At 37.0% G+C, this 12,369-nt stretch overlaps 1 protein-coding gene across 7 annotated transcripts in view; it reads right to left on the reverse strand.

The window, feature by feature from the left end:
- The window catches only part of LOC138186590 (E3 ubiquitin-protein ligase Rnf220), a 213,384-nt gene that overhangs the window by 200,094 nt on the left and 921 nt on the right, over positions 1-12,369 (reverse strand). For 2 of the 7 annotated variants that reach the window (XR_011174927.1, XM_069126603.1), the window contains exons 1-3: positions 10,915-11,503; positions 8,585-8,698; positions 180-738 (exon numbers count right to left, since the gene is read on the reverse strand). Coding sequence is in view for 6 of the 7 variants with exons in the window: in XM_069126603.1 (XP_068982704.1) it covers positions 180-738; positions 8,585-8,698; positions 10,915-10,968 (727 nt within the window). In the remaining variant the exon portion in view is untranslated. Of the gene's footprint in view, positions 1-179; positions 739-8,584; positions 8,699-10,914; positions 11,504-11,551; positions 11,822-11,896; positions 12,012-12,369 lie in introns of those variants that run through there. The other 5 variants (XM_069126605.1, XM_069126604.1, XM_069126608.1 and 2 more) reach the window with 5 other exon arrangements.

The raw sequence follows: 12,369 nt of genomic DNA on the forward strand, positions 1-12,369 counted from the left end.
AATTATTTCTAAGAGTACGCCATTACAAATCTATGAAATTTCACCGACCAACCGACTCAGACGCGATGGAAACTACGCGTATACATTTTACACGTTGATCGGTACTTAAATTTGCCACAAACGCACAAAAATCCGCAACTGTTGCCAGAAGAAGGGAAAAACGAGAAACGCGGACTCACGTCGATACGGTCGTCCCTCCTCGGGCGTAGATCTTTCCGTGTTCTCGGACCCAGGCGTGGCATTCGCATCGCGATCCTCGTCCTCCGGTGTGGTGCCGCGATTAGGAACCGAACCGGTTCCGGTCCCTGTAGGCGATCGGCTGGTAGAGCCAGCGGGACTCTGCGGTGCGACTTCCTGTGCCGCTGCCGCGCTCGCACCTCCTCCGACGCCTCCGACGCCTCCGACGCCTCCGATGCTCGCCGACGCTCCAGAAACAGAGACGACGGCGCCTCCGCTGGCCGAGGACAACGACGAAGGCGAGAACATGTTCGACATGCTCGACAATGAGCCGATACTTGGCAAACCGGAACCGGTGACCGGGCCGTTTCCTGTTTCCACTTTCAGACACTTGCTCGGCGGAGCGAAAGCCGATGGCCCCAGGGGCCTGAACCCTCCGAACGGTAAACGGTGATCCAGAGGGTGCAAAAATTGCGGCGGCAAGTGGAGCATATGATGGAGGCCGTAACCCAGAGAAGCCGCAGTGCTGAACGGCACTTGGAGATCCTTCGAGTCGGTCACCTGGACAATAAAAAAGAATATCATTAGTCACGGAGAGATTGTTATGGGATAAATACACTACCGTGAAAAAGTGCTTGGATCGTTAGTTGATTTTGGTAGACTGTAGTAGCTTAATTAGAAAATTAGGCGTAGACTGTGTTATTTTTGTAACTCGCGATTGTTACTAACTAAGATCGTAGATAATAACACAAATTTATATTTCTATGCTTACACGAAACTGGGTTACCATGACACGTACAAGCGGGCATAAAAATTATCGTCAATAATTTATTAACTATGAGACAAGTAACATTGTAGCTAATTAAAGTTTAGTTGTACGAATGAAACGAATCGGTTCAGCGGAGTATGCACGAATTAATGTAAAAAAGAATGTTTAGAATCTTAAAACGCGTATCTCAAGCTCGCAACTTATTTAAATATTATTTTTTACTTAATTAACCAGTTTATTAACAAACTTGGAATAATTAAACTCTCTCAAGTTTATAGCTAGCGTGTAATAACTGGTATGAATGAAATTGCCGTTTATAGAATATTTTAAATATTCATTATTCTACATAATATAATGTAATTAAAGGTTTTAATATTAAATTTACTCACTACACGAATCGTTTCAAATTTCTACTTTGCAATTCATAATTGAAGAAAGGAAACGCTTCTAATTGGATATTACGACCGTACGTTAATTATCTGATACGGTACTGTGTAGAAATCTTACGCCAATTTACTTCATATATTTTTAGGAAACATTTCTTACTTAAATGGTTCTTCCTCTATCTTCATGATCGTTGCTCATAAATTTTTCCAAAGTTCCAGGATAATTATAGTCCCAACTATAAATCTTATTACGGACACTTGCAAGATTACACTAGAAATCTATCAAAAATATAATACGTACAGCGGCTGGCACAGTATTTAAACTTCATTCGTGAAACGAACATCTTTACATGGAACGAAGCGTAAGATGCTTTTGTTTGAAGCTTTCTATCCTTTTACTTTACCTACGTTGGTCGCTACGCTCGCCAAAACATTTTGCCAAAGAAAAGACAAAGGAAAGATCGCAGTTTCTATTAAAAATACATAATAACGTTAATTTAATTTCTCGTTCGAGAAAAGGGCGAACACAACGTGTACCAAATGTTCGAAAGATTTCGATCGCGATCGAGTGGATTCGCAACGATGACATTTACCGTGGCCTGGTGTTCCATTATTACAAACGTTACAAAACAGAACTCGTTGATTTCCATCGAGGCATTCACTATGCCAGCTTAATAGACTCGTCAATCACGGCGAATTGAATGATACAACTGACGGGGGGAAGCTTCACATTTTGACGGATTATTATAACACAGTGGTTTCGCGTTATTAACAGTATAATGCCATATTGCTTTGGTATTATACGCTATTTCAATGTGCTCGAATTCATAGAAATACCCGCATACTGCAAATGAGATATCCGGTTATATAATATCGCAAGTTTTATCCACGAATTTTGCCGGATATTTTAAAAAACGAGAAATATCGGATTATCAGAGGAACGACTGTTAAGAATTCTTTACAAATCTACGTGTGGCATCAGGATATTTCATGAAACTGAATTTTTACATCAAACCGTCTTTCCTCGCTGCTACGTTAGCAGAACGATGTCGAAAGTTCTTTTTTTCTTAATTGGATAAATACTAGGATGTCCGGAAAGTTTCTTTCGTTCCATAACGTGATAATAGGTGAACAACAATTTCTGTTTTACATTAATTTAGAAAACGGGAAATATCTGATTATCAGAAGGACGACTGTTAAGAATTCTTTACAAATCTACGTGTGGCATCACGATATTTCATGAAACTGAATTTTTACATCAAACCGTCTTTCCTCGCTGCTACGTTAGCATAACGATATCAAAAGTTCTTTTTTTTTTAATTAGATTGTTGAGGTTATTCGATGTGTAATCAGAGAAAACTAGTGGATAAATTGTAAGGCAGAAAATATATTTAAATATAAGTGTAATTATAAATAAGAATACAATTTGAGCTGGTCCAGATCTTCAATAACTAAAAACCCCGAAGCCAACGTCGCCTGTCTAGTATTTATGGTCTAACTTCGTCGCAGTCTTTTGTCTACGCGCTGTCGATGGCTTCAGTGCTTGAGAAACTAAAAAGACCAGATGTAGAGTTTTCTTATAAGTGGTGACCACTTCAACATAGATAAATATTAGATTGTCCAATAATTTCTGCGTTGTTTCGTTAATTATGGTTTTCTGTTGGATTTATACACCGCATTTAGAATTTTATTTGGCAATGCACGAAATTATTTTACGTTCTATATATTTGATAACAGGATTTGCTGTTGTACGTTTCATCGATGAACGTTTCAGCGCAAATTCGTGAAATTAGAATCTGCTGAAAATAAGAAGCCGAACGATCGTCTTGTATTAGGTTGTCCGGAAAGTTTCTTTCGTTTCATAAGACGATAATAGATGAACAACAATTTCTGTTTTATATTATTTTACTGAATTACGTATCATCCATTTCGTTCTATTTCTATTATTACGTTCGTGCATAATTCAATAAACTAATATAAAACAAAAAACATTGTGCGTCTATTATTTCCTTATCAAACGAAAGAAACATTTCGAACAACCTAATTATAAAAAGTTTGTAGAAACAAAAATATCGTCTATAGACCTCGAAAGAAACGATATATATTTTTAGATCGTTCAGTGATATTGTACATCGATTTAATTCAATTTCTTATTTTCTCTTCTCTTCGACGAAAAAAATGGGTTAACCGTGTATTATTCGCAGTGTAATTTTCTTCCTACAACTTGCAACATCGAAACACTATTGTCGTGATGTACATTAGACACGTAGAAATTAGTATTTCCTCAAGCTTGTAGAATAATTTCCATTCTATGTTATTCCTCTATATCCTCGTTAATCAGAGAGGACACGAAATATACAACGGTTGCTTGAAATGAAATTTTAACGAATAAGTAAATACGTGGGAGAAGAATATAGAAAAGTATTATAATCCAGATATATTTATTTAAAAGCTACACACGAATAAAATACCTACTTTAATTACGAATAACGTTTTACCATTCGCCTACCCTAATTGTATTTAATGCATCAAATTATCTGTTTATCAGATTTTCTGTTTTAAATTATTAACGCAATCAGTTTTTCCATTCATCAATTATCGATCTCGCCCACTGCAAAGAATATCGCGCGAAACGACACGAGTATGAAAACGAGTAAAAACGAATAAAAGACAAATTATCTATACTGCAACCAAAGTTTCTCCGATAAAATTAGATCTCATATTTTTTATCAAACAGATTTATACACTTTGTCCTCAAAAAAAAAAAAAAAAAAAAAAAATAGAACAAACGAAAAGACCTACGCATAGTAAAACTTGCAGCAAAGAATTGAAACGAAGAATCGCATCTTGTCCGGCGCTTAGGAAAAGAAGTATCGGGAAAATTTGGAATTTTTCAACGATAGAAAAATACGATCGACCCGAGAACTCGAAGAACGAGGCAGGATCGATGCACTACTCGTATTTATAATATACACGGAATATTGACACGACGTTGCATTATCTGTCTACGTGATGTTTGCGACATCAGTATTTCATTAATTTTGATTTAATATTGATCATCCTTTGTATAGCTGTGTGTCACACTTTCCAACAACAAATAGAATCGTCATTACACCGCTAAACATTCATATTTAGAGTTGGACAAATATTAAGTGGAATTTGTTTTTCGACAAATATCTATCTACGTAGGATATTTGGTTGGATGGAAAAATTCGTGCGAATGTGATCCAGCCTGTTCCGCATCAGCCGTTAATATTTCTACGAAAGAGCAATTGCATTTTAAACAGAAATGGAAACGTATCTACTTATTACCGATCGAAAATCGAATACCAATATTTGAACAATGCTTACGCACTATCAAATCGATATTCCTGGTTGCGTAGGTGTTCTGCCCAACATCCTACGCTTACGCTACGTTTGTACGATTTTAGAGTTTAGATGTGCGTGAAAATGTGTTTAAAATTCGGACGAGAGAAACGTCGAAATTTGACAACAAAGTCGCTACATTCGCAAATTCTTATACCCAACAGTCGTTCCTTTTATTTCTGGTAAATTCATTCTTAAAACGTTTTTAAAAGCTACTTTCGATTTAATTGTATTTAGCAGGAGCCTGTTGCATTATAAATTGACGATTAACGATATTGTTGAATTTATCAGTTACAAGTTATAGCTGTTAAAATATTGTAAATATTCAACGTTGTTGGTTAATTTATGCTGGAGGATTCAGATGCGATATCTTGAAAAATTTTCACAGCTCTCACACAATGCTCGTACATGTAATAGGTGCATGTAAAACATTTTCAACGTATTTATTTTTATTACGCTACCACCTGGCCCTTAGTTTGAAATATTCTATTGAAAATATAGCTTAAAATAGCGTATTACGTCTTTACAGAAGTACAAATTCAAAGTAAAAACAAAGTAAAGAAGTACACGTTTAGAAGAGAAAAAGAGAAAGAGGAAACTATGGACATTTGAATTTAATTTCTCAAAAAATGAAAGAGCTCGCAACAAAGACTTTCGACCAGAGACGAGCAACTTTACAACTAATACTTTGCAACTTAATTACAACTAATTACAGATACGTCGAGCAATTACGCGATACGATGAATATTGTCTTTGAAACGATTGAGAAACACCGAACAGCATCGAAAACGCTATATTTTTCTGCTTTCTCGAATAAGAACGAACCTGTGCAAGAATCGCGTTTATCGCAAGCTCTTTAATCGAAAGAAAAAGTAACAGAATGTAACGCTACCGACGGAAAGTAACGAATTTCATCGTAACCGAAGCGTAGGTGTACAAATTTCCGGAACAAAGGTGTATTTTTTGAAAAATCGTTAGCGATTGTTATGCATTGCCGAGCGATTAATTAAAAATCACAAATTAATTACATGGCGCACGGTCATTAGTTATGATTAATACATGGCACGAGCACCATGTGTGATTTTAATTAAACTTATTACATTTCAATTTCGATATATATTCCCAGTGCCGAATGGCTGTACCGATCAAGATTCCTCACGTTTTTAATATTATTCCTGGAAACGGAGTTGCCGGCCAAACGGTTAAAAAGCTGGCAGAAAATCGCCAACTCGTCGCATCCGATAGGCGATTTCCGGATAAACATTTCATCGAGGCAATAATGATGCAGCCGACCAGTTATACGGGAATTAGTACGGCACGATTAGTTTATTATTCTTTTATACGAGGAAATGAGCTTCTCGTTTGTCGATGCCCGCATTTCTACATTCGTCCGATTACTCATTTATTAGTCATTCGTTGTTACTTCAATTACACAGTGGTGGTTGCTGCAATCTTTCATAAGAAAATGCTCGAGACTTTTTCTGTTACACACAGTGTTGTATCTCGAGTACTTGAGACAGAAAATTTCCATGTATTGGCTTGCCAACTAAACGACAAAATTATTGACAAAATTCGCAGTCGCGTGTCGTGTGAAGCATTTTGCAAATTTTTCAGTACTGTAACGAGACGTTACTATGATTACACGTATTCTTGATTATTCATTGGTAAAGTTTGAAGATGCACGTGGAAGTTAATCAAGAAAGTTAACAAAGAAAGAGTGGAACTAGTGTCAAGGACAGTCTCGCTAATACGTAGGAACGTGTGTGTATTTTTTTATTTGTCGCAAACTATATTTGTTTCAAAATGTTTCGTAGAATTCACGTGACACGTTCGTATAAAGTTTCTGCAAGCTTCCGAACGCTTTCGCCAGCTTCTCACAATTCACCGAGCAAGATGTCCCTTTTTTCTGATAAAATTGAATTACGAAAAATGAGATTGAATTTAAATGCTTCGGATCGTCGCGTGTTTTCGTTGCTAGAACTCAGTTAGAAGAACACCGAAGATCGACGAGAAGTGACAAAGGTAAAGAAAGAAAAGACACAGAGCGGACGAAGAGTGTCGTAATGGTGAAAATCGTAGCTTTTCCAGACGATCGAGTACAATGTAGTTTTTCAGTTACGATATAGTAATTGTCTTTTTGAAACTGCTGACGGGTCGATAGCCACACGCTTTTGCATATTTACAAGATATTTTTTTTCCCTCTTGCACTCTCTTTCTCTGATCAAAAACGCGTACAAATTTCGTCGTTCCGCCGCGATTAATTTCCAACGAAATTATCTCATTTTTTAACGGCACCGAATTTTGATATGCTGCCACGTTTTATTATCCGATTCCAATCAATCGTTTTGTACGTGTCTCGAAAGGTAGCGAGCCCCTATTTTTATTCCAAGCATACACTGCAATCGGTTTCAATAATACAATATCCCTCTGTGACGTGTATTTAAACGAGCTCGTTAATAAACACTTTAAAAATATACATTTTCCAACGCCCCGATGGATATTATTTCATTGTCTTCCTATCGATGAATAATCGCCTCTGTTTTTAGGCAACTATTTAATTATAAACAGGTACAGCTGTATACCTATACCAACAAGTGATTTCTTAACTCTGACAACATTGACAGATTCAACCATTTTCCCTTTCCTGTTTTCTAAACTTTCTTTGTATACATGTTACGTCTTACGTGGATAAACATGGTAAAAAGCAACTGGCTTTGGATGAAATACAAATCTGTTTAAGTATCTACGATCATTCGCAAGAATGTTCGTTTACACTGTATCAAATTATACGCTGTCTTTATTAAGATAAAACGTACCGTGTTCAATCGTTAATTATTAAAGTATGATTTTGTCATGGTGATACTTCGATATAAATACATCTACAGATGATGTCTAATACTTACGATAGTTTGCGACGCATCGCCAATTCAGTTATATAATTATGCTTCTTTACATTACCATCAAAATGTAAAATAATGAATTGTCTACAACAACTTGTTCTCTACGATTCGTGCATGCATATATGTACTACATTCGTTCGTACACATTCAGCAAAATCCCTATTCAAAGCGTGCATTAATTACCATTGGTGTGCATAAAGCGGCTAGCGGTCGAAACGATGGCAACTGCAGTTGGTCCATTGAAATTGACATTTTTCGAAGCATAAAGATCAGCCAGCAGCCTTTTATTATTCACTATGATATAGTAGGAAAATGAATTCGCAATAAATTATCCAAAGTACGTATATCGCCAGAGAATAACGTTCCTTTTTTTTATTTCCATGTAAAAATCTGTTTTCCTATATCCTCGTCGTGTCACTCTGGTCACCGTGTTTCGTATGCAAAAAGTCTATTACATAAAAGTTCAAATAGTTAATATCATAATTATAAATATACTATTCTCTTCCTTCTTAAAGGCATAGTTAACGTTATAATGTCAATTTCAAGTACCCATCCTGTTTTAGTTACAATAGTTCTGCCCACCCAGACTGGTTAAAATAATATTTGCAACAAGGATCAAGCAACAGTAATTATAAACACTGGAGCAACGATTTAACAAAAGCATGGAGAAGATCGGGCAATTAAATAAAAGAAAAAGATTCGTAAGTAGTGACAACGGCATTGAAATCTTGTCCTTAAACAATTGGAAATAAAAACAAATTTTCCTATACACGCGTTAAGCTACTGTAGTCGTGAAAAGGCAATGATTAAAAAAAAAAAAAAGGGAAGAGAAAAAAGCCGTGTTAGGAGAATACCGGGGCTAATCGTCGCTCTGTGACGTGTTGTCGGAAATATTATTTTCACCAGATCTTCGCATAGGTAAACAAACAGGAGTAGAAAAGCAAAGACAGGCTTAGGCGTATAGGCAAGGACGATAGGACACTAACTTGTGGATTGAAGGGTCTTTGCATTCTCAGAGCCTCCGGCAGCCCCCCGGCCTGTGAAAACACGACCAGGGATGGCGGCGGTAGATGATTCGGCACATACGCAGAATTATCCATCTAGAACAGATATCGGCGTGTTCCATTTCTCAATCTTCCTTGGACCATCCTCGCGCGTACCGATTTTTCGACGCGTTAAACCGCGGTGAAAAAATATCGGAATTCGATCAACGACATGGCGACACGACGGTGAGTAGTCGATGAAAAGTGTGTAAAGTGTGTGTTGATTTTGTAAGTACTGTTTAATACCAAATCCAGCGTCGTTATATATTCGTACGGATGCTTCGGTCGTGGACTTTTCGCAGACAAAGATTTTCTAAATAAGAATTGGCGTAGCAGCGTTATCAAATTTCTTCGTTAGTGATATAAATGACAGGAAATGTTTCTATATTCCAAGTAATCTGTTGCTGGAAATTCAAACAGAGAAATTAGAAGTATGCGCCGGGAACGATTGTAAGGAATTCGACTTGGTGGGAAACAGTACTTACGACAGTTTATTCAAATAGTTTTTACTCAACCTCTTTAGGTACTGGCAAGCTGAAATCTCCGTTTAATATAATTATTTTGTTAGATAGTACGGAGATACGCTTGAATAACGTATGGTGATAGAAATTCGCGCGTCGAGAATTCCTCGGACTTCTTTTCTAACATATGCTTCGAAATTCCTTTGAAACTTGCTTAAAAATCTAGAAAGCAAAATATTCATGAACAAGATTCGTTTACCAAATAGCTCGTCGTCTTGCGCGATATAATATTGTTCGCTTTTAAACTTCTCGTATATCCACAACAACATACCGGCATTGAAATTTAAGAAAATATTCGTCTTTCCATGAGATTATCAGGAGAGAAAGATATTTTATTTAGAGAAAAGAGTTGAGTACAAGATAAAGAGAACGCGAGTGAAAGATATTCAAAACTTTTTTTTAAATAGGTTTTACAAGTTACATATTTAAATGTTTCTAATTAGCATATATTAATCGCTGGAAAGCGACTGATAGAAAGTCGTAAAGGAAACAACAGGCAAAATAAGATAACGCAATATAGTAATTGTAGCTATTCGAGACAATCGAACACGATATAGTCAATGACTCGACCAACAAATGACTTCGATTTCTGCTCCTTCTAGTCTTTCAACGAGAGCTATCGAATTTGATCCACGAGCAACTGCATCGATCGCAGTTGTATCAACTTTTCTCTCTCGTTAGATCAAATATATTGAAAAGTGGAATAAAGTAGGCGTCGGAAGGCATCGGAAAGAAGTCCAGAGGAATCGAATAAACCCGTGTGTTTCGATGCTTTGCGGGTGTTCACGTTTATTTGTTTAACGTAACAACGTTTAACAATTTGCGTCACTCTGTATATTATCGTCATCGAAATTTAATTGCAATCCGCGTTACATTACACAATAATATTACTTACCGCTGAATTTCAGCGAGAAGATAGCACTGAAATTCGAGAAAGTAGTCGAATTTTATGGCTTTAGAAATTGGTTTTTCAATAAAAAATTTACCGTTTTAATATTCTACGTACGATTATCCATGCTGCATCGCTCAAAGCTAATCTTTGTAATATACTCGTTAAATCGTATGCTATCGACCAATGTTTTCAGCGGTTATTTATTTTCTGTACAACCAGTGGGCAATAACGAATGAAAATTACTGTCGGATTTCATAACTTCACCTTTTATAAAATCTCTTTCTTTTTATGCTAAATATTTTATGCTCAGGAAATCAAGCATCAACTATTATGCATCGTAAATAGGAAATAATATAGTGAGAATTTAACTTTGGAAAATTCATAACAATATACTAAAAACATAACGTTAAAAAATCCATGTCTCAATAGCTATCCAGTATCGTTTTATATTCTGGCAATTATTCCTATGATTTATTCTTACATGCCGTAGCAAATCCTTTCTACTAAAGATATTACAACGTACAACGACAAACATTGTCTTTATAACGTTTGATAAATTTAACCAAGTTAATTACTCGATTATTTAATATTCGTGTGTGTTTAAGCATAAAGAGGAAAGATATGCATGTGCTGAAATATTATCAGATACATTAGAGACGCCTTCAAATTTCGAGGACGAATCATCTAAAAATGAACACTGGCAACGCAACGACGCAACAGGCTAACCTTGGTTTGATCGGTTGTCAACATTTCAAGATCGATGAAAAATAAAAATGCGTATGCATTTATATCTTTCATGTGTGTACATGTGTATAAATGTGTATAAAATGCGCGTATATATTAATCACCATCACGCGTACATTTTGCTGTACACCAAAGAAGTCACTGCACGAAATACGACCGTTCGAAAACATTCACTCTATTTTCACGGATCCCATTGTTCTCTTATCCGTTGCTTAGGAAACGTGTTCTTATCACTAACAGTTCCTTCGCACTAATATCCGCATAAATCGATTTACCGTGTAACGTGGCGAGGAATCTATTCGAAAAAGGCGCGTTAGACAGCGAACAACCTAACCTCAACGCGTGGGTTGTCACGCGGTTCGACGTACGGCGTAAACCTCCGATAAACTCGTAAACTCGTTTGACAGCTGTCGCGGCCTGTCGTACGAAACCCGTTAATCACGTTACAACGTATTTGAAAAAGTTAACTGAACGATAATGGACGGAACGATGCGACGCGGGTGAATTCAAATTCAAACGAGTCATATAATCCCGCCACTATAGGTCACTCCGACCTAACCTCTCGACGAATGATAATACCCGACGAGTACCTCAACTAGTGGCTCGGTCACCCGGGTACGGGTTTCTGGTAATGCACTAAACGTGGTGAGCCAGGTGCAAGAGAGGGGTGAGTACAAGAGGAAGGCGCCAGGCCCGTGCGAGCAACCTCGTGGACATGCGAGTGCAGACTGATTGGAGTGTGAGGGTACTTACCCGCGAGTCGTGAGAACGGTGGCGGTGGCGGTGGCGGTGGTGGAGGCGAGGTAGAGGCGTGGAGAAACAAACCGGCGGCGGTGTTGGCGTGCGCGCGTGTTTTCCGCCGCCATTACTGGCGCCACTGTAGCACCACTTTCGCAGCACGCACGCGCGGCATGCGCACACGTTCAATGCGCAACCGTTCCCGCGACGCAGCCAGGTTTAATCGGGCGCTGACTACGCGACTGGTAACATCTTGTATCATTTGCTGCGACGTATACAATCTGCCTTTTACGAAACTTTCTTTTCTTATTATTTGTTTCGGGTCTTGTGAAAAAGTGTAATAAATACGTTGAATATTACCTCATAGTATGATCAGTTTTATAGAGTGTCTTGTTTAAAATGGTCCGCTTATATAATTATCCTCTACGATTGTGACAAATATTTCGCTGTTAACGTTTTATGATTCATCTCGAGTCTGAAAAGTAATAACAGTTATAAGTAGATTCTTCGAGCGGTATAATTATGTTGAAATAAAATGCGATAGTGATAAAAAGAATTTTCTAAATATAGACATACGAGATATTGAAATTTTAAAAAACGTCTTTTGATCTTCTTTTACATACAAATGCATCAATGTTTATTCTGTGCAATAATTGTCATTAATAAACATTTATGTGTGTGAAATAATATGACAAAGTGATCCTGACGAAAAAATAATTTTTTAGTAAAAAAAATTTTGTTATTATAGTAATATTTAATACAACAGTCTGACAAGTTGAGGTTTTTCAGTTATTTAATGCGATAATAAATACGTTTATTTACATTTGCAAATA

This window comes from Bombus flavifrons, chromosome 14 (assembly GCF_040668555.2).
Source record: "Bombus flavifrons isolate JBK064 chromosome 14, iyBomFlav1_principal, whole genome shotgun sequence".
In the NCBI taxonomy this organism is placed as follows: Eukaryota; Metazoa; Arthropoda; class Insecta; order Hymenoptera; family Apidae; genus Bombus; species Bombus flavifrons.